The 23,556-nt window shown below is 34.9% G+C and overlaps 3 protein-coding genes across 4 annotated transcripts; 1 reads left to right on the top strand and 2 right to left on the bottom strand.

Annotated features, from left to right (window-relative positions):
• The first annotated feature begins 2,515 nt into the window (after positions 1-2,515).
• On the top strand, positions 2,516-7,289 carry LOC103483478 (O-fucosyltransferase 1). Its single transcript, XM_008440131.3, has 10 exons — positions 2,516-2,782; positions 2,883-3,048; positions 3,595-3,673; positions 3,794-3,864; positions 4,490-4,578; positions 5,259-5,382; positions 5,473-5,756; positions 5,927-6,056; positions 6,150-6,880; positions 7,058-7,289. The coding sequence occupies exons 1-9, from the start codon at positions 2,775-2,777 to the stop codon at positions 6,768-6,770; spliced, it is 1,572 nt and encodes a 523-aa protein (XP_008438353.1). The 5' UTR covers positions 2,516-2,774; the 3' UTR covers positions 6,771-6,880; positions 7,058-7,289.
• A 999-nt stretch (positions 7,290-8,288) lies between these two features.
• On the bottom strand, positions 8,289-19,722 carry LOC103483482 (ubiquitin carboxyl-terminal hydrolase 2). Its single transcript, XM_017043462.2, has 4 exons — positions 18,492-19,722; positions 16,464-17,974; positions 10,224-12,931; positions 8,289-8,851 (listed from the first exon to the last, which is right to left on the bottom strand). The coding sequence occupies exons 1-4, from the start codon at positions 19,096-19,098 to the stop codon at positions 8,614-8,616; spliced, it is 5,064 nt and encodes a 1,687-aa protein (XP_016898951.1). The 5' UTR covers positions 19,099-19,722; the 3' UTR covers positions 8,289-8,613.
• Positions 19,723-20,792: 1,070 nt separating this feature from the next.
• Positions 20,793-23,522, bottom strand: LOC103483480 (probable calcium-binding protein CML22). Of its 2 annotated transcripts, none has more exons than XM_008440134.3 (5): positions 23,302-23,522; positions 22,060-22,320; positions 21,777-21,973; positions 21,513-21,687; positions 20,793-21,123 (listed from the first exon to the last, which is right to left on the bottom strand). In XM_008440134.3, the coding sequence occupies exons 2-5, from the start codon at positions 22,262-22,264 to the stop codon at positions 21,017-21,019; spliced, it is 684 nt and encodes a 227-aa protein (XP_008438356.1). In that variant the 5' UTR covers positions 22,265-22,320; positions 23,302-23,522; the 3' UTR covers positions 20,793-21,016. The 2 variants fall into 2 exon arrangements, with proteins under 2 accessions (XP_008438356.1, XP_008438357.1); XM_008440135.3 differs by having other exon boundaries at positions 22,060-22,285; positions 23,302-23,479.
• Between the last annotated feature and the right edge of the window lie 34 nt (positions 23,523-23,556).

Consider the following 23,556-nt stretch of genomic DNA (forward strand, 5'->3'; position numbering starts at 1 on the left):
CCCTAAGCTATGAGATAATTATTGATTTTAAATAACCATGCAATACCATAAGTATTTGGTTTATTTATATCACAGTTTGACTGACTTGTATTTCTTAAAATATTGTAAAAGTAGATATGGCACGATGATAAGGAAATTGATATTTGTCATAATAATGCACTTCGATGATGATCTATTTGTTGTACATATTATTAAAATGTTGGTGTTGACATTTCAAATGTATAGTTGATTGTTGTTTTTTTTAAGTAACCTTGAGACACTTGATTTAATTGATATCGTAAATGTATTTATTTTTAATGTATGTCGTAGATGGTTGAATACGGTGTATACGAATCGCAGTCTTGTGTTTGATGTGTACAAGATCAAACACTGAATGTGGGGTGAACAGAGCTTGAGATCAAACTTGAAAGACCACGAGCAATTGAAATACAAGCTTGAGGTACGAGGGAGACCAATGACTGAATGTCGATAGCATAATTCGTGTTTGCATGTATATAATTTAATTAAGAAATTTGTGCATTTGTAATTTGTCAGCTGTTCTACGTGCATTGCATCTAATCACCAAACTTTGTATGAAATGTTTAGTAAATTATCTTCTTTTTATTTTCATTTTTCTACAAATGCATGATATAGATGATCGAATCTTTAATATTGATGTTAACGATACAGATTTTGTATTATTCGATTTGTGCTCATTTTATTCTGTTGCTAACTTGAATGCATAGAGTCATGACTCGTAAACGGTACATATCCAATATAATAACATGTGTCTCCCTTGATATCGTGTTGGATAACACGTTGTTAGATACATCGACTGGTTAAACTAAGTCAACAAACAACAAATTAAAATACATGTTATACATGTAATTGTCTGATATTACTTACACGCACTTCAACTAATCTTACTGAACAAACCGTTTAACTTTACAACATTCGGGTGTCAAATAATTTTATAGGAAATCAATTAATAGATACACGACCAACATAGATTTAACTAATAATGACCTCTCAGATATCATTGAGAACACGTACGTACACATACATTAATCTACATTGTCTTTGAATAACTACAACTGTTTGAGTTTAGATATTCAATGTATTATGTTTTAACTCCGATAAATTACAGTTTAGAAAAACGGTCCAAACGTCATATTATCCTACCACACGTATATGAGCATAGTTTAAAATATGAAAGTAAAGTTTTCATCCAATTGACGTGTTTGAACAATTGAAACAATAACTAATATTACTATCATTGGCTAATACACGTGGTACCACTTTAAACAATATATTTAATTTAGTTGTGTATGTATATATTTATATATAAAGAACAAAACCAAGGCATTTTGTAATTACATCGTAGATATTTCAACGACAAGGTCTAATTAATTTGCCATAGTACTTTTTATCTTTCATATACTAAAACAAAATTACAAACTTCCACGTGGGAAATATAATAAATTAATGTTTAATTGTATGGTAAGAAAATAAAAGTGATCTAAGCATAAGTGAAATGTCGCTTCACTACGGTATTCCGTTCTACCCACTGAACTACAGTCGATTTGTGATCTTATTTAAGAAATAAAATAAAACTTATATATTAATCAGCTCTGTAACTTTGATAATTTTGTATGATAGTAAAAATGGAAGGAGAACTGTTACGGATAGAAAACAAAAATGTAACAAGAAAATAGAAAAGTTAGAGCCGATTTGATAATGATTTTCATCTCCATAGAAAAAGGTAAAAGCATCTTTTAAGGGTTTTTAAAGTTTAGTGTTGAAAATTGATATTAACATCGGTGATATACTAAAATGGAAGATTATTGCAACATTTTTCAAAGAAATTTAGAATAATTGTAAAATAAATTAGGTTGATCTAGTGGTAAAAAATAATCAAAAGAGCACAACCTGATTGTTCCAAAAAATAAGGAAAAAAAATTAAAATCTTTACAAATACAACTAAATATTAGTATAAATATTAGTAATAGACATTGATATAGATAAATGTCTATGCGTGTCTATCGAATAAGCTATGAAAATTTGTTATATTTATAAATATTTTTAACAAATTTGTCACTTAAAACATGATTTCATTAATTTATATTAGAAAAATAAGTTTTTTTTTTAAATAATGTTATTTAAAAAATAAGGTAAAAAACAGGATAGGAGAAAAATTATGGTAAAAAAACTTAGGATAGAGACCATATCCACTATCAGGTTAGGGGAAATAAAATAAGATAATTGTATAAGATAACAAAAAAAAAAAAATTTAGAAAAAAACAGCTGATGAATTCTTTTTATATATTAAAAGTATGAAAAAATTACATGTAATTAAATACATACATCGATATCTATTTTTGCTACTTTTACAATTTAAATGACAACTGCGATAAATTTTCTTTTTTTGTTATTAATTACTATGATATATATATATACATATTGTTATTTTTGCAAATGACGCAGTAAAGTATTATTTACATTTATAAGGAAATGTCTAAATTTTGTATCTTTTGGGGTTTAAATTGACGGACTCAGCCGAACAAGAAGAAGAATAAATATTGTCTTCATCGCTTCGCTCGTGCTCAACACACCCAGTTCTCCCACGAATCTGCGCATACCGGCATATAGAAATTCAATAAATCGATTCAATTTCTCCCACCATCTTGTAGATCGTCAGTGTTTGGATTGCTAACTGTTTGGTTGTGCACGAATTGACGATCGAAATCGAACCCGAATCTCCAACTCTGTGCAGTGCATACACTCATCCCTCAACCATGAGAAGGTTATTATTGGATCTTGGGTTTCTCATACATTTTTCTTATTCAGGTTGTGATGTTTCCTCGTTGTCTTAGAATTTGAAATTTCCACTTCCTTCGCTGCAGATCCGGGCACCATTTACATCGGTCCCACGTGAAGCAAGGTGCCGGAGGATTGAAGAGCATGATGGGGAGATTATCAATCGCTGTGGTTGTACTCTTGATCTGCACAATTTCATTGTTCGTTTCATCGACGAGCAAAGGTGGCTTTGGGTCCGTCTCCCGATCTGAGGTTAGTTGAGGCTAAGGTTGTTGCGTGTGATTATTTGCTGTTTATGTCCTCTGTCGCGAGAGAGTTGAAGTAGAACTATAGAGTGGCAGTATCATAGTTAATTCCATGAAATTGATTGTGTTCATTCTTGTTTCACTTACGGAATATAGGAAAAATGTATGTCTCCCCATCATTTTATTGCTGGAAGTTCGGGACAATCTCAATTTGTTTTCCTGAAACAATTTCAAAATCTGCGTTACACTATAGCTGTTCTCCATTGAAATATAGGAGAAATGTATGTCACCCCACAATATAGTTTTAAAATGAAGTGTAAGAGTAGCTACCTTATATTTAGGAAAAAAAAAAAGGTCCGATGCCTATTTAATTGAGAACTATGTAATTTTCTCATCCTTAAGGATAAGGATAGGATGGCGGAAAGAAAGCCATCTCGCACGAGCTAGTTTCTGGGAACACGAGGGAGGTGGTAGGTGAAGCTAATGGTAGGGTAGCGAAGAATATTTCAACATGATGGAAACTTGAAATTTCATTCTGTTCTTGTGTGGCCAGATCAAGGCTGAAGAACTTTGGAGCCGTGCTGATTCTGGTGGTTGGAGACCTTCCTCAGCTCCGCGATCAGATTGGCCACGTATTTCTTTGTTGCCTTTAAAGATCATTGTCTCTTGCATGCTTTTTCCTTACATTCATAAATTATGTTTTTATTTTTTTTAAATAAGATAGATTTTAAAACTTAATCACACTATGACAGCTCCCCCGAATGAGAGCAACGGTTACCTGAAGGTTCGCTGCAATGGTGGTCTGAATCAACAACGCAGCGCTGTTAGTATTTCTTACATATCTCGAACTCTAGTTTTTTTCATGCACTCTCAACTTTTTTTGTTTTGAGCAAGATGGAAGTTCAAATTTGAGTAGAAAATCATGCTACTAATGTCCTGAAAAACTGGGTTTTTCACTTTTACGTTACCTGGTTGGATTGTTAGAACAGACTAATTATCGCATAAATTTTAAAGATGGTATGTTTATAGACTGGCGAATGATGGATAATTTTAAATTATTAGTTATCATTACAGTGACTCCCCTTGGGGTTTTCTGACTTAGTCATTGGTGGTTGATGTCACCTTGTTTCTCATTATTAACAATATAAATCTCTTTGCCATGGGTTTAATATCCTACGGGTTTCCATGAGATTAATATCCTAAATGTTATAGGGTTAGATGGGTTGTCCTATAAGATTAATCGGTATGCACAAGCTGGCATGGACACTGAAAAATATAAAAAAAAATATAGAAGTCTCTTCTTTAGCTTTCTTCATCTTTTTTTTGTTTTTTTTTTGTTTTTCTTCCTTTTTTCTTGGGGGGGGGGGGGGGGGTATTTTTTAATTTCTCTCATTCCTCTATGTCACAGCTCGTTTCTCATCATAAAAATATTATTTTGGATGTTTTAGATCTGTAATGCTGTTCTTGCTGCTCGGATTATGAATGCAACACTGGTTCTACCCGAGTTAGATGCAAACTCCTTTTGGCGTGAGAAGAGGTATTTCAAAATTTACTTTTCTGTAAAAGAAAAAAAGAAATCCGTCTTCCATCTATTATAGTCACCATGCATTTGGATGTCATGTTCTACTTGCCTACTTTTATTTGGTCTGTTGAGGCCATGAAACCATGAAGTGACAGGAGCTTTTTCTTTTTTCTTCTAGCATTTCTTTTGAAACATGGTTATATGTGCTAAAGTGATATACATATATATATATATATGTATATGGCTCTTATCATTCAATTGAAGTATAGAAAATGATAGTAAGATAATGGTTTTGAAGTCAAGTTAAGCCCCCTCTTCCTGGAATTTTCTGAAGGATTCTTTTGATGTGGCTTTGACTTTCAGCTTTTGAGGTTGCAGATTATCTCTGTCCCGATATGGCTTCAGTTTATTCTCAGCTCCTTGAAATGTTGAGTGCACAGTTTCACAAAGAAATACTAACTAGGCAAATTAGAAAAATGGTTTGGATTTAATCAGCCGCCTCTATAAATAGGAGCATTCTCAGCCATTCTTACTGACTAAAACTTCGATTGCATAATGCAGAACTTCTGTATGATTGCTTCTAAAAAACTTATGTCCCATGTACTACAACTTCAACTATATCTGGTTTAATCCTTCCACAATATATTTTATCATCCACAACACATTCCTTGTAACTATATATTTTATTTGTGCAGTGGTTTTCATGGTATCTATGATGTTGAAAATTTTATAAGGACCCTGAGATATGATGTACGAATCGTGGAAAGCATTCCAGATATACGCAAGAATGGGAAAACTAAGAAGATAAAACCTTTTCAGGTAAATAAGTCAGATGTTGGAATTCTAAAAGAAACTTTCATTTTGTTGGAAATTCTGTAATTGTGTTCATGTTCTCTTCAATGGATTCAGCTCCGACCCCCTAGAGATGCTCCAATCAGTTGGTATACTTCAGTTGCTCTTGAGAAGATGAGGGAGCATGGTGCTATACATCTCACTCCATTCTCACATCGTTTAGCCGAAGAAATTGACAATCCCGAGTACCAAAGATTGAGATGCAGGGTTAACTATCACGCTCTGAGATTTAAGCCACATATTTTAAGAATTAGTCAATCAATAGTTGATAAGCTCCGCAATCAAGGCCATTTTATGTCTATTCACCTTCGTTTTGAGATGGATATGCTGGCCTTTGCAGGGTAAGAATTTTCTTCGTTTTGCAGGGTATTCTTTTTTCTTTTCTTTTTGACACTACTACTTCTTCCTAAAGAAAGTTACAAGAGTGGCTTAGGCATTGCCTCTTGACCGTTTACATTTTTTTCTCAAGAAGTAATGTTATGGCATATCTACATTCTTTCATGGTTTGCAGGTGTTTTGATATTTTTACTCCTGAAGAGCAAAAGATTTTGAAGAAATACCGAGAGGAAAATTTTGCAAAGAAGAGACTGGTTTATAGTGAAAGAAGGGCAATTGGAAAATGTCCCTTAACTCCAGAGGAGGTGACGTTTGCATACACACTTGACTATAACTTTGCTTATGACCAGTTTAATGGTAAAGAATCACTGATGGTGCAACGCTTCTTTCTTCTGTAGGTTGGTCTCATTTTACGTTCCATGGGTTTTGACAATTCTACCAGAATATATCTGGCGGCTGGTGATCTCTTTGGTGGCGAACGATTCATGAAGCCATTTCGTGCTTTGTTTCCCCGTCTTGAGAACCATAGCTCTGTTGAATCTTCAGAGGAACTTGTTGAAAATGTGAGAGGAGTGACAGGTTCTGCAGTTGACTACATGGTTTGTCTCCTTTCTGACATCTTCATGCCAACCTATGATGGACCAAGCAACTTTGCGAACAATTTGCTGGGGCACCGTCTTTATTATGGCTTCCGAACTACAATCAGACCAGACAGGAAAGCTCTTGCACCAATTTTCATTGACAGAGAGAACGGAAGAACAGCAGGCTTTGAAGAAGCTATTAGGAGAGTGATGCTTGGCACGCACTTTGGCGGGCCACATGATCGCGTCTCACCAGAGTCATTCTATACAAATTCTTGGCCTGAATGTTTCTGCCAAATGTCACCAAAAAATCCTGCTGATAAATGTCCACCAGATAACGTGTTGGAGATTTTGAACGGCCAATTGGTGGAAAGTCAAAGTGAGAATGATTTGGATGTCTCAACCCAATCAAATTCAACTACCACAGTACGAAGATGAGAAGCATATATCAAGATTTTAGTAAGCTCATTACAACTTCACTCAGCACAACAACACAGTAACCAATTCCAATTGAATAGGTTTCATTTACCAACGGCACTTGCCTCCAGGTAACTTTTATGGGTAAAAAACCAGCAAACGTAAACCACACTTTTTTTCATAGTAGCATTCTTGTGATAGAGAGTCATTTGGTATTGCCCTTTCCTTTTACATGATAGAGCCCTATTTCCGTTTCATTGATTTATGTCCTGTTGAATCACGAAAGTCATTGTTTTTGCTATTTTCAGGACTGTCTGCATTTGTTCTAGCATTGCAACACGATGACAGGAGGAGAGTCATGCTGACGCGAGATAATAGCTGATTCATCTAGGGTGTGTATAATGTACTTTCTTCTTATATTAATACTTTTCTCTCGAGTGTCCTATTTTGTAACGTAGCAATAGCATCTTTTTGCACTCTGGTTCACACACCCTGTGCAGGTAAAAACTTTTACGAAGTTCCTTCTCGAGCCTTGACCAATCTATGTTGTTTTTTTATACCTTTATTTAAATACCTAACTGACGTAGAAGCTTCAAATTGTGTTAATTCATAGCTCTATAGATAAAATGACAATCAATATGGTTGGATTAAGATGACTGAATTTTAGTAGTAACAGTTAAGGTGTACTCACTTTTCCAAATATCGTTCTCTTATCCCAAATGACTTGTTTTGCTTTTGTTAATCCCTTTCTTCATAGTTCTTCATTTTTTGCTATATTTATATATATATATATATATATATATATATATAATACATAAAGAAGAAGTTTTTTTTTTTGAAAAAAATTGCCTAAGGAGGAATAGATACGTCTAATTGTTGAATTAATCTCATATAGCAATGAGTAATTTCAAAGAAGAAAAACTTGGGTTCGGTTTTGTAAAAACGCAATATTCATTCATTTATTTATGAAATTTGAGGCTAAATTTTTCTTTCTAGTATAACTAGTCAAATAACTTATTTTAAAATCACAAATGTAACAGCTGCAAGCTTCTATTATTCTTTGACATAGCCAAACTTGAAAAGCCTTGTTCGAACACTTCATTTCTTGCCCGTTATTGTAAAATAAATAAATAAAATAAAATAAAAAAGAAAGAGTATGTTGAGTGAGAGAGTTTGAACTTTTGAAGTGTTATTTTCACTTCAGCAAGTGAAGGGGAAAGCCTTGTCGAAATTATTGAATGAGATTGATATCACATAATTGACAAACGACAATTTTGTTACTTTAGACCATTAAAATTTAAAGATGATTACAAAGCAATAATACTATGACGAAAACCTCTTCTAACAAACTCTTTTCTTAAAAGGATTTTCTCACTGCGTTTCGAGGAATTAATTATTGAAGTTATTTTAGCGTATTTTTTACTTGTTATCATATCAAAAGCAAAACGCCATCTAAACATGACTGAAAATTTTGGATTCACTAGTACCAATCTATGAAGATAAATGTTCACTCCTCAGAAAATCATCAGGGAAGAAAAATAGATGGAAAAAGGAATAATTGAGCAATCATTTATCTCATATGACAAAATCCGGGGTGAAAAAGGATAGGGTCTCAAGCCCCTCACACCCCCTATTGGCAATGACAATAACACAAATTTTGTGATAATCATATTTCAAAACCTAGATCTAATAGATCAAAAGAATGGATTTTTCTTTTTACTGAGGGGAAAAATTCTTTTGTAAGAGGTGTTGTACACTCACCAGCCTATTTGTCTCTCTCTCTCTCTCTCTCTCTCTCTCTCTCTTTCTTCTCTCTTTCTGTTGGAGGTTATGAAGAAGTAAGCACGTGTTAGCCAAAGATTTGTCATGTTATCTCATAAAATAGGATGTATGCCTCGCAACCAAGAACCCGATCCAGGGTAACCTCATTTACGACGGCATCGCTTGCATAATACCAAACAGAAGCATCTTCCTCAGCTTCCCCACTACTCCTCTTTCTGTTGCCCCCTCTCACATATGCAACATAATGGCCCCCTCTCATAGATCCAGAGTGCTCCACGACCCCGACCAACCGATAATTACACTTGTCCCTATCAGCACACCTGTGAACATAAATAAGCATGGTGTTAGAGTTACATTTTAAGAACATCTATTCTAATTCAGTCACTGATCATCAAATTCTCATCCAGAGTTCGTATAGTTGAACCCTCTCGGTCACTACTAGCTATAATTCAAGTATGCATCTGCTCCAAACCAAATGTAGCCAAGAAGGAACAAGTTGCAACTGACGAAGAATTTGGAAAACCAGTGGTTAATATTTCCTTTCAATGTAAGATAGAGAACTCTTAAGCTTGCCTGCGGTGTGAAAGAACTCCACTGGTCATGTACATCATCGATTGGCCCACATTCTCAGCTCAGAGGCACTATGGAAATGCACTTACGTGAAATTCAGTCATGACGTATGTAATTACACATGACATTCGTTTTGTTAGCCACTTTGTTAGCCACGGTTCTTCATGTTGTAGCACGCATGGTGTGCGTGAATGTGATTCCATGAGCTATAACATATTGGGCGAATTAAAAATTTCAATGGAAAATTTTTCTTCTTGTTTACACCATCAGTGTCACCATTATCTTGGATCAGGTTCTTGGATTTCTTTTTGTTCAATAAGAAACGATTTCATTGATGGTCTGAAAGGATCTAAAAAATGCTTCACCAATTGCTAAGGAGAGCACAAAAACCTATAATAATGGAAGGTTAAATGGAGGTGCTACTATCAGAATCAGAGAGAATAGATGCAGTAGAACGATGATGACCAGAGTAGAGATTTCATTAGCAATCATAAAACAATGGCAGCGGTGTCACCTGCCACGACCATCATCATTCTGCCGGTTAATTCAAGATCTTGATTAGAGAGCTTAGAGGTTCCATATGGTGGTGCCCATATCTTTGAAGCGCAGCTTCTGATATGATAAGATGAGAGCTGGACAAGGAGGAGCCTACGGTGTATAACTGAAGGTTGACGCAAACAAAGAAAAGTTGGATTTTCATATATTCAACGGTGGTTACAAAATTGTTACATCGTGTTTTGTTTACTATCACTATCAGTATCCCACTATGGTAGTCTCTCAAAGAAAACTTGGATAGTTTGATGCAACTTCTGAGCATCTTCAAGCACTTCAGTTAGAGAAGCAACATGGGTAAACAGGGCACTTGGGTGTCTATCGATAAGCAATTTAACCAAGTATAATGACAGATTTAGGTCCCTTGAATGGATTTGGGAGGAGGAAGCAGTAGACTCACTTTAACTTTCCTTTCTTTACTCCACACCCCATTGGATTTTTTTTATTTCTTTTATTTATATTAAAAAGTGGGATTTTCCCCTAGGGAAACGGATGGAAGCAATTGTTTGTAGAATTAAATAGGAAAAAGAAAATTTAAAATGCACCAGGTTAAAAGGATGAAGACAATACCTTGTATCCACGTATGGTTTAAGATCAATTGTTTCCTTGAATCTGACGTGGCCATTCAATTTACTATAACGACCCCGAGCATCAGGAGTGAACCTCTTCATATGAATTGTCAAGATAGGAGGGGCTTTGTGTATGAGAAACCTCTTTGTTGCATCTCTCTTCACATTCACAACTGTTGGATCAGAATCCATCTCACCATCTTCACTTTCTTCTGATTGGTTCCCGACAGATAGATGTGAACTCAAGTGCTCAATTTTAGTTTTAGCATGTTCATCGTTGGGAAGAGAACTGGATTTATCATCTGAATTCTCTTGATTGCAGGTGTTACTACAACCCGAAGAACATGATAGGCCAGGATTCATATCTTTGTCAACCTTCGCTTCATCCTCATCCAAAACGAGGGGATCTGTCTTGCCTATCTGGCAATTGACAGGTTTTGTGCAATCTTGACTGGAACAATCTGCATTCTTTTTCAAATTGGAGCTTTCACCACTATTATAAATTATAGAACCATTTGTTAAATTCGTATTTCTTTGATTTTTTACTTCAACTGAAGAGTTCTCGTTGCAACTAGATATATCACCCCCTACTGCAGTTTGGCATCCATTTGCTACAGCTTTGCAAGCAACCTTTGATTGCTTCTTCATTTCCAACCTCTGTTGTTGTAGTCTTTTTGAGCATTTCTCACAGTTATATCCATTCTCGTTGGACAGAAGTTCCGGCTTTGTGAAAAAAGTGAGACAACTCTCCACAGAGACGGGAGCATCGGTGTTATCGACTTCCTCAGGATCAGACTCACTATTAAAACTACTTTCTGCAACTTCATTTGAAGTGGAGGGCCTCCCAATGGGCCCTATAGGAATTTCAGGCTCATCAAACATATCACCAAGGCCAAATCCATCAAAATCTTCTTGAGCACAGCCCAAAATTGATGAGGAAGCCTGATCATCTTCTTTTACTACTTCAGCAGAGGAACTCTCTTCCTTGTAAGGAAGCAACAAAACTTCAGAGGCTTGCACCTGTAAAGGAGCTTCATCATCCCACGAATTTACTGAAGAAAAATCTGGTCGTTGATTGGGCTCATTGTGAATGGATGAAACTGGCATACTCAACCCAGAAACGCTTTGTTGTGAATCGTCACTAATAAATACTTCAACATTATTTTCAGAATCCCGAGCAGTGGAAATATCACAATTGTCGGCATTCAGTTCTGGTTCAAGAAAATCCAGCCAAGTCAAATTATCTGAAGCACATTCTCCTCCATTCTCAACCGAAATTTCTTTTTCAGACTTTTTAGCATCAGAGACATTTTGAGAAGTTGAAGTCTTCTCCATAATGGTAGTTGTGCTACTGGCACAGGCCTCTGATGGAAGGGAAGACTCGTTACTAGATGATGGAACTGACGCAATTTGAACTGGTACAATATCGGAAACCTTGTTAGTTTTAGGAATCGTCTTTCCATTTCTCTTGGGTGGCACTTTTGTCTTCTTAGCTCGAGACACTGGTTGGACCTTTTTGGCCAGAGGCTTCTTCATTGGAACGGGAAGAGAGAGATCTAGAAATGGTTCGTAAACCGTTGATGTATGGCCACATTCTTTGCAACAAACGGCACTTGATATTTGCCCTCCAAACATCTCGTCAACAAAAGTAGGAGTGAGGTTTCCAGATATTCTCTCTTCCTTAGAATTTGTCATCTTCCTTGAAGTCAGCTCTTCAGAAGACAATGCATCAAGTAGAACACGAAGCAATTCATGACTGTCATGTTGTTCATATCCTTTGAACTGAGGAGCTTTGGAAGAGATGCAGCCAAAAACTGATCTCGGATTTATTGAGCCTTTCATTCTGCTTTCCGTTCTTGCTTCTATAAAGATCTTCTTCAAAGCTATCGTTAGAGGTCCAATACATTCTTCCAATTTCACAAAATGATCTCTCAACATATCAATGGCCAAGAGATTTTGAAGGATTGAATTGAAAAAACAAGTGTTACCAAGATTAATCAATCCTTTTACAACATATTGATTTCTTCTATCCAAATCAATCAATACTGAACTTTCTGATTTAGTTGCGGCTGTAACTTCATTACTAGCGTAACGCGTGTTCTCAACATCCACAGGCGTGGATTCCATCGATCGGTCTCTAATTAATTTCACCACATTAGACAAGCCATCCTTTTGTTCACCATTCTCTTCAGTTTTCTCTACTGGAAGTAAAGTATTGCAAGAGAAACACCATCGAAGCTGCGGGTTTTCAAACTGAATCACCACAGGGTGACGAGTTTGCCTGACATGTCGAACGGCATGACTCTGAGAGTTTGTAGGAAGTCCAATACCTCCACAGGCATAATGCCCACATTGCAAACAAATCCAAATTGCTTTGGCATCAGTTTTTACATCCACAGAAGTTCCCCCTTTTTTCTTCCCATGTCTAGCCTTCCCCCTACTCCCCCTTCTATCAGCTGAACTATCTTGACAATCTTCACAGCTAATAGGTTCCGCGGACCCAAGTTTAGATGATAACTCATTTAAATTAAAGCATTTATCAAGATGACGGCATTGGCTTTTCTCCTTCACAATTGAAACCTCCTCATCAGCAGTCTCCACCGTTGTGTTGCTTGGTTGGGGCACCTTCCTCGGTGAATTTGAAGATACCCGCTTCTCTTTTGGAGGAGCTCGGTTCGTCTTCTTCTTAACTTTCTTCCCCATGGTTCCCTAAAAACAGATTCCTAGATACCATTAGAAAGAATTCAATAATATGTACATTACACAATCAAATCGAACAAAATCAACTAAACCACAAAAATAAAATATTTTTTTCAAAAAGTAAATAACCCCTCCTCCCCCACTCTCGAAATCGAACAATCACGAGGAACTTTAAAACCAGCCATTCCTGTAACTCATACACAATCAATAGAACCTACAAACGCATCATCTTCTTCTGGGCAATTCTAACGAAGATCCAGAACAATAAATATCAGCTTCTTATGAATAATCAATCGTAGAGTTCAAAACAAGAGACCAAATCCTATACCTGGTATTGGAGATGAAGAGAACCAAGACTACTGATGGAAATTTAAAGCGAACCGAGCAATCACATGAGAGAATAAGATTGAAAAAAATCAAGAATGAATGAAGGTTGAAGATCTCAAAAGATATCTAGTGCTGCTACTAAAAAGCTCTTATCAATCTGGAAGATGAAGAAGAAGATGAAGAAGATGGCTGATGGCTCTAAAGCGTTAAGATTAGTGAGGGCTTTTGAAGAGAGAGAGAGAGATTCAGAAGAGGCAATAAAAATTGGGTGACAAAATATTTTAAAATAATTTCGCCAATTGATTGTTATCGGCGAAAATACCAATTTATTATACTCAACTTTTTTTTTTAATCGAAATCTTTTAATTAATAATGATATGAATATAAGCCCTAAAGTTTTGTTGTAGATTTTTCCAAATAGAATCTAAATTTAAATTTAAAGTTTAAATATTTATAATTATTATAGAAATTGATTTTTCTTAGTACAAAATTGGAGTGTTAGTATAAATCAAAATATATATATCTTTAAAAATTTTATCTACTTATTCTTTTTAGTATAAGTTAGTACTAAATCAAATAAATTGTTTAATACCTATTTTTGCTTTGCTTCAATCTCCCTTATACAAAAGAAAATTTTAAGATTTAGTTACAATAAGTAAAAATTCAACCTTTATTCAAGGTTTCTTATTCCTTCTATTGAAATTTGAAATGATCCATTTTTTTCAATTTCGAATAATTTTTATTTTTCATCAAATCCGAGGCGAAGGGTTGAATTTTTTGTCAAAAATATTTTATAAGATTATTATTTTAAGTGATAAGATATTTAATTTTCAAAAGATAAAAAGATTTTCTTTTATTTAAGGAATATTACATTAATATCTTTGTAAAATTATACGAAGATATGAGAGATTGATCGTAGAAGCTAGTAGCATAACGAGCTAGTGATATCTTTTATCTATGATGTCAACATATTGATCTAAGATGATTGTGATGATGAGTAAGGTAAATGACAAAGCATTGATCAAAATGGTCACCGTAAACTTCAGGAGACGATGAATAAGACATCGTCGTGAAGATTCACTCATACATTCAAGGGGAGCCTGAGCCTGAAGACCGAAGCTAATTAGCATGTTAAATAGTCATGTAGTTGAACAAAGATCATGTGTGCTGTATCGATATATATTGACTAAGTGTGAATCATAATAATATTACTCATCAGGGCGCAACTCCTCAGATTCAAGTAACATTGACCGAACTAGGTTATGAAAGTTTATTGTGTTATTCTCTTTCTTTAATTATTTACTTCAAAATTAACTAAAAGAAAGTTTATTGTATTATTCTCTTCCATTGTTTCTCTAGTTATTTATTTTAAAATTAACTAAAAGTTTATTTGATTATCTCACACCCTTTTTAATTTAAAGTTTGTTTAGGTTAAAAAAACTAGATCGAGTAGTTATATATTTTTTACAAAAAATCTAGCATTTATAAGAGATATTTTTAAAAAATAGTAAAATATTGAAGTTATTTAAAAAATAGGATAAAATCCATCAAACTTTCTAGTCCTTCTAATTTTGGAACATGTTTTCATAAATAAAAAAATATTGAAATTTTTTACAAAACATAGCAAAATTCATCGACAAATAAGCCAACTGCTTGGTGACCCACTAATCAAACTTTCTTTTCCTTGATCATCTAATGTATGGATTCAAGTATGAATTCTCTACTAAAATGGATATTTGTATGTATGATGAAAATGAAATGTGTTTCAGTTTTCCAATGTCTTCATACATGTCAGCTAATTTTGAGCTTGTTTCCAATGGTATTTGTTTCTTTGCCTCTCGTTTTCTATGAATGTTGGACCTATATACCGAGACAATCGTTATTATATATCGCACTCAAATTTGGCCAAAATAATACAAAAAGAGTGATCTTTTTTTAGGAAAAGAATTTGAATAGTTGATACGGGTCAAATTAATCTTGCTTTCCAAGTTCAAAATGAGAGAAGAATATAGAGAAAGAAGAGAGATACTATATATACATGTATGTATATATATGTATATATAAATTGAAGGAAGAAAAGGGGCAAACTTGTAAAGTATAAAAAAGTGTAGATCTACCAATAAGGAATGAAAATAAGATTAACATGATTAGTATGTATTGAAAACTAAGAATTACGTGGTTCAAATCGCACCATTGATGCTAAAAAAATCCAAGATGTACAAGTTAGGCCCCACAATTTATTCTCATTCCTAGTTTGGGTAAACAACACCAATTAGTATAAAATGGGTCCCAATTTTTTAATTATCGTTTCTTCTCACTCTCTATTAGTAAACACGTTATAAAATATTGAAGCACTCATAATAAAACGAGTCCAACATTTTTATTATTGTTTATCACTCTCGGTTAGTAAACACATCGTTAGATATTGAATCGTTATGATTTTGGTTCTATATTGAATGAAAAACCAATGAAACTCATAATAACCCTTCCAACTCTATTTTAGCAATGGTTCGGTTCAATTTTGGTGCCTGGGAACGTCGAAAAAGCTATTTGAATCGACCAAATATGGTTACTACTTCTACAAGTTTAATAACAAGAAGCATCTTACCATCTCATTCTCATGCATCTAAACAGACATAAATATGGTAACTACCTTTTGTCAGCCGCATCAAAACTTTTAAGAGAATGTACAGAAGGTATAATCTGTCAAACTATAAGACATAACATGTCAAGTTATTCCTAATTTACAAATGATTTGTAGTCTTGTATGGCAGTGGGGAAAGAGGACTAGAATTTCTAACCTGGAGGAGGCTGTATCATATGATCTGCTATTGCGTTTCGTTTTATTCTTATTGTTTCTTCTACGTGAGAGTTTCAAACTGTTAGCTGCTTCTGTGAACGCTCAAGGACGAGCTACGCCAGCAACGTTTCTTTGACACATCCTGAAAACAGATCCATCAGATCGTCGACAATTATGATTAGGGAAAATGAAAATTTTTTACGTCAACTATGGCTCGACGATGATTAAAAAAGCAGGCAGAGTTTTAGGAATGCAGAGCTTTATGTTTTTCTTGCAATGAGATGAATGACGAAATTGGATTTTCATTATACAATATGACTGTCGATGAGCTGGTAAATTTGTTTAACAATATATTAGATCGTATAGATCTATGCATCTATATATTATTAATCAACTGAAGATTGGTTGATGTACCTTTGAGGATGGAGGCAGTGGAGCATGGAGAGATGCCTTTCCAGGGTCCGTTAGTTGTCGGATTTCGCGAAGGTGATTTGTTATGTTTTCTAAAAGTTGAAACTGATTGCTTTCCTTCTCTTTGTGCTCCACAGAGAACTTGAGTTTTTCTCTTCCCTCTTGAACAATCTTTAGCCTTCCTCTGAGCCACTCAACTTCATTGCCAATTTTTGACCTTTCATAATCGACAGCAGACATCGAATTTCTACGCAATTGTGATTGCATGGAGTGACTTCGAGAACGAGCAATTGGTGGAAATCTTCCAGTGGCATCTGAGCTGCTTCTCGTGATGTCTAGTTCACTCTGCAACAAACTGAAGGATGGACTGTCACATTTAACTGGAATATTTGAGGTACCATTGACCAAAGGTTCTTCACTTCCATTATCAACTGCTTCATTTGATGTTTTAGCTTCATCTTCAACAACATGAATATCATGAGGATGAGGATCTGTATTGTTCACAGAGTAGAGATCTCTTGTTCGTTGATGGTCACCATTCTTTTCATGACAAGGAAGAATTGTTTTCGCCAAAGCCAACCCATCATATGACACTTTGTCGACTTTTTCTTGTTCATCTGCAATCAATTCCGTGCATTTATCCACCTTACCTAGACCATTTGACTCGTTGCTTTGCAAATATGGCACCAATTCAGTTACTTTTCCTGGTACAATGTACAAATTCTCATCCTCTATCATGCCCTTACCTTGTAACTCATAGTCAATCTCTTCACTGCCCTTGAAGTTATCAGGAACTTGGAGCAACAACAGCCTCCTAGCTTTTGCAGCATCCGCAATTTCATCCGCTCGAATAGATGGCGACTCTTCCTCAAACTCAAAAGTTAATTTTTGCGACTCCACTGAGGGTATCTCATGTTGCAAAGAATGTTTTTCGTTAGATATATTAGTACATGGATCTTCAGTTGGATAGGTGAAAGAAGGGGCCCTTGGGGGTGTAACTTCCGAGTCAAGCATATCAACACCTACTCCGTCATACTCAAAGAAACTTGTCCGTAAAGCTTCGACTTCCTTCTCTAGGAAATGCATTTCTCGCTCCCTCCTCACTAGAATTTCTTTAAGAATACTCATTTCTTCAGCATCATAAGCAGTCTTCTCCTCTATCATCCTCTGATATTGCCTAGCATCCATTTCTATAGATGCCTTCTCCTCCTGAAGACGTAATATCATAGCCATGGCCTCATCAGCAGCGGTGGCAGCAGCACTTCTCTCTTTCTCAAGCTCCACGTACAAGGTAGCGCGAACCGACTGCTCTTCTTCAAGTGCTTGTTCCAATTGTTTGATTGTATCACTCTCATTACCATCCAAGCATAACTGCCTTCTGCAGCTGTTCCCAGCCTCTTCAACAGATGCTTCGCACATCTCTGCACATATTTTCTCATCACAAGAATCATCTAGTTCAAGATGTGGAAATACTTTATATTGATCGCTGTTGTCTGATGAAGCCTCCCTTTCATCTACAATTTAAGTAGAACACCCAGATTACAGCTATCGGTTATCACCATGAAAATTATGAAGAAAATGCAAAATTTTCCCTTACAAGGAAACTCAAAACTTCTGTTAGAAAATAATGATACGGTAAAATAAGGAATATAGTAATTGAGCATGACCAAATAAATAAAATTTTTACTTAACTATTCAAAACATTCACTTGAACATTAAATACATCAGACTTGTCAAAAAGATCATCCAAAGTATCAAAATATAATCTTGTTTCCACCAAGTACAATTCAATAACTTTTAAATACCTAACTTCCCAATCAATCCCCTAACCGTTAAGGCTCCCAACTCCTAGGAAAAAATACTACAATACAATGAAAATGAAATTCAGGAGACAAGATTGTCAGCCATCTGTATCCAAATAAGCTCATAACTGACGCAAGAAAGGCAATTCAAGTCGCATAAATGATTATGACATTTTAAGTTTATCTAAGAGGGAAAGAATAGAACATAACATATATTAAATTTTGTCACCTCCAGAATCAACAGAAAAAAATCCATCATCCTCGGTATTGTCATCCCCAAATCCACTGAAGCTTGAAGGAGAACGAGAAAGGTCTTCAAGTTCCACATCCGACTGCAAAATGACATTCGGAGATGCTGATATGACCTTCCTGCAATCCCCACCATCTCGACAATGCAATTCATTGACACTGGGATAGTCTCCATAAATCATATCTTGTGGTGATCTGATTTTTAAAGAGGAACTACCTGAAGCTTCACCTTCCAATTTAACTCGAGCCTCCTTGACACTCCTCTCGTGAACCAACATTGACTTAAAACAACATTTTGGTTCATCCAACAAGGAATCTAATGGGAACTTTTCTCTAGTAGAATGCACGACTGAAGATATTTTTCTAGACGAATGATCCACGAGTAACTTTTGAAAGCAGTGATCCCTACTAAGGTTCCCAAATAGCCCATCACAAGGGCAAGGCAGACATAATCCAAACAATGCCAGAAATTTGGATGTAAAGAAAACAAGACTTGATGCACATAATAATAAAAAAGCTATACCAAGATCAAGAAATGCAGCTACTAATCCATTAAAAGTCCACAGTTTTATAGCTTCACAAGCCATTTCCTACAAAATAACTTCAATATCCAACGCTAGCACTAGTTTTCTAGTCGCTAATATAAACACAGTATCAACCACGGACTGAAATAAGATTGATACTACGAATCAAAGAAAACAACAGAACATAAAAACAAAACCCGATTTCGCCGGTGAAAAGTTCAGACAATCAAAAGAGACGGTTGCTGAATCTACAAATCACACTAAATCCAACCGCAAACTTCACTCTTCCGCTACGGTGAGCATCAATTATAATGAAAAAAAAAAAAAAAAACTTAAACAGCAGAAGTGTAAAAATCGAACAGAAACCAACATTTCAACGAAACTTCCATTAGCTTTCAACTCTTCCAGCAACTTAACAACAATATACTTCCGAGAACAAGAAGAATTGAACTGATTCAAAAGTGGCGGTTTTCCAGTTTCGAAATTGTGGAATATAAAAAAGCCCTAATAAATTTCCATAAAAAGATAGATTTGGTAACGTCGGTGTGAGGGAAGAGGATCATAACGCTGGGAAAAATGGGAAGAGAAAATCGAAGGATTAAATTTGGAGGAAAAAAGATAAAGACGAGCTTAGAGAAGCGAGTGGATTCACAAAGACCATGTTAGGATATTTCCCACGGCAGACGCGGCGGCGGCGTTGGGAGTGCCACTTGGCCTTTGGCTTTTGACTGATCTTGACGTGCAACTCTCCACGCCCTAAGAGCGCGTGACACGTGCATTGAGAATTTTCTTTTGGAAAATTGTAAGAAATTTTTCGTTTTAACGCATTGAGATTCATTCATTTAACTCATCGGTTTACCAAATTATGCGTTTTCTTATATCTTGTTTGGATAAAACTATCGTCTAAGGTTTATAATTATTGTTATAAGGGTAGGATGAAGGAATTCAAATCATGGGTTTATTGAATACTAATACGTTAGGATGTGATTTGAACTTCTGTTGTGACGGATGATTTGTTTTAAATAGCAAAACTAAAACTACGAAAAATATCACTAACATAACAAATGATCGATAAATATTGAAATTTTGTTATATTTATAAATAGTGTAACTCATTTTCTTGTTTAAAAGAATCCACATTTTTATTGAAATTTTAAAATCGAATATAATATAAGTTGATAAAATTTACGGTTTTAGTTGATACATTTCCAAAAGTTTATAGGTATAATATGATGTTTTTCACCTTTTTAGTATTGCAACCAATGGACTTTGCTTTGGTCCAAACATGTAGGACTCTCCTTTAACAACCATTTATTTGATATCACGTTTTAAAAGTAAAATAAAATATTTAGAAACTATTTTTTTCTTCTAATTTTCAAATTTTAGTTTGATTTGAAAACATCGATAAAAACAAATTAAAAGATTTAGGGATTGTAGGAATGTTTATAGATTCATTTTCAAAAACTAAATAGTTAACAAACACAAACTCATTTATTTGAAATCTAAAATACAACCATTACATTGAATAATTTTGGTGTGTTTATATATAATGAAACGCTGATATATGTATGTTTATTAACATTTTTCTTCATCAAAAGAGTTTAATAATACAACAACAAAATAACAATGATAAAGTAAAATATTTGTTTAGTTTAATAATTGCATGGGCAAGAGATCAAAGTGTCGTGGTCTATCTCGCACCCATACAATGATACAATTATCTTGACCAATTGAGCTATGCGTGTCAACTCCATATAATAAGGACAGTAAGAATAACATTAGGTAATTTAATTCACAATATCGTCTGAACATTACAATTCACCAAACGAAATAAACAAACAAACAATAGTAATTAGTATATGACTATATTCACTAGGCAAAGTCATTCAGTTTTGAACATTGTATCAATCTGACCTTATTTTTAAAGACATTGTCTTCATGTCTTTAAGATGTCCATCTTGAAGTGTTCTCCTGTTTTAACTTCATCTAGGAGAGAGATCATCATCCGTGTCGACTCCAACCCAGTTAATGAAACCAAACAGAAACTCCCTGAAATTCACCTTCCCACTGTTGTTCCAGTCCATTTCCTCTGCATCCATCAAGAAAAAGTGGGAAATCAATAAACAACAAAGGTTTTGGGACACTTTTGATTTTGGTTTATGTATATTCAACTTTGATCTTTCCGGTAAAGGTACTTCCAAAACGGAATTTTTGATCCTGGTTCTTTAGAAATGCGAATAAAGGAACCAAAATTGTTACTTTGTAATAGTACACGAACCTAGATAGAAGATTGAACCAAAGTTGAAAGCTAAGATGGTTTAAGTAGGGGGAGGTTTAATGTGTCAATCTACTACTCGGCTCAAATGAATATGTATTCAACACCTTGTTTGACCAGACAGTTTGAAGTTTCAAAAGCGATATATAAAACAAAAACGAAAACAGATATATATGGAGTATCTTTAATGAAGAGAGCAATACTGAATCTAGTCTTTGTAATGCGTGCAGGGGATCTCTCATATGGAGAAGCCTCATTCAGAGCCTTGACCATTTCTTTCCTGTTGAGCTTGCCATCACCATTTTTATCTAGAAATATGAAAGCTTGGATGATTGTGTCAAAAGTTGCTTCAAGTTGAGGTGAACCCAGCTTTGATTTCTGTAACAAACCTCCATGATGGATTGAAAACGGAATGAAAATGTCGGTGTGTGTGGGGTGGGGGGAATAATAGTTTGTTTTGTACGTACAGTGAGTGAATGTTCGTCTTTGAGAAGATAAATGAGACATAGGAGAACAATAAACTCATTGAATTGTATTCCAGCACTTCCATCAATGTCACAAGAGTGGAAAAGATCCTCGACTTCCTCCTCGGTCATATGCATTTGTAGCTTTTGTAAGCATTTCTTGAGTTCTTCGCGATCAATGCTTCCATTCGAATCTTCATCTATGAGAGAGAGATAAAGAGATAACTTGAGAAATTTTTGAGCAAGGTAATCTCAGAAAGAGTGATATAGTTGAAATAAAGCTCACCATACTGTTCAAATACACCCCTGATGTTTTGTAATCCCTCCTTGAATTGAGGAAATCTCAAGATTATGCCATTTAATGACTTGAAATTGTCATGTCCAGCTGAATTTCTTTTGACTTCAACCATTTTTCTTCCCAGCTTCGCATCCAGTCTGTTATATTTATTTGATGAACTGCAGCAGAAAAATATGCTTCCAACTTTGGACATGAGGGCAAGAATGAGATATTCCTTTATAATAAAAGATAGAGAAAATCAATGTGTGCCTGACAAGTCAAATGAAAACGATATCAGTGTATCCTATGAGTAAAATAGCAACTCAAAAAGTTGTCAAATAGCCAAAAAAAGTACTTGAGAAAGAAAAAAAAAATGCTTTTAGGGATGGAGTACAGATATAACTACATTTAATGTAATCTATCAGCTCCAAGCTTTTAAGTTATTGGTAATTTAATTTGACATCAGAGCAAGAAGTTTTGTGTTTGAACTCTTAAAATGTTATTTCCTCCCTTATACATAATGATTGTCACTTGTTGGATGCCCTACAAATTTTCAAATTTTTGGGTTGATTGGGATTTAACAGACAAGGAGCCGAGGATCACAAGAAAAAAGAACAATACAAGATGCAATGTTTGTTGTTGCTCGTCTGCGGAAATGGAAAAGAAATCCTATAAATGCAAGCATTTCTGAAGTATTGTCCTTCCTTATGAATATAATTTACTTCCCCATTGAAACATGGACCAATTATTTCGTATATTCAAAGTTTGTCCAACTAGTAAAAGAAGTAGGACTATATCCTCCATACAAATACAAGAAAACCCAATTTACAGAATCCATCCATTCCAAAGCCTCAGACGCTACACATCGCCTATAATAGACGATGATCTTTCCAAATTTATAATTATGAATCCTTTGACATCTTTCTGACTCTCAGACGTAAACTCAAAGCAATCATTCAAAATGACTATTGAATATTAAAGCGAATCCCTAGCTTGCACCGTCTAACAGAGAATCGACTCAAAAGACTAGCAAAATAATTCAATTTCAAAACGCACAACAACAAACTACGGAACCCATGTCAAAAATTTCACAGATTAAATTCTTTTCAGCAAAATGAAAGAACCAGATAAAATATCCGCTTCGTCAACTGCAATAAATTGAATGAGCTTGTAATCGACTAGCAAGAACAAAAAGAGTAGACGAAAGAAAAGATCACATGGATACAAAATTAGAAGGAATATTGTACTCACCAGGTGAAAATTCCATGAAAATTGTACTCACCGGAGAAGAAAGGTTGTGTAAGGTTTAGGGGAGGAAATGGGAAAGGGAAAAACAAAAGAGAGAAGAAAAATGGGAATGGAATTTGCGTAAAGTGGAGATTCCATTATGGTTTTGTTTGACGACAGAGTTAGCTCTGTGGAAGTATAATCCAATATGCTCTTTTGCTTTTAAGTATCTTAAAACTCACACACACACACACTCTCTCTCTCTCTCAAAGTTGATGA

Source organism: Cucumis melo, chromosome 6, assembly GCF_025177605.1.
Source record: "Cucumis melo cultivar AY chromosome 6, USDA_Cmelo_AY_1.0, whole genome shotgun sequence".
NCBI lineage: Eukaryota > Viridiplantae > Streptophyta > Magnoliopsida > Cucurbitales > Cucurbitaceae > Cucumis > Cucumis melo.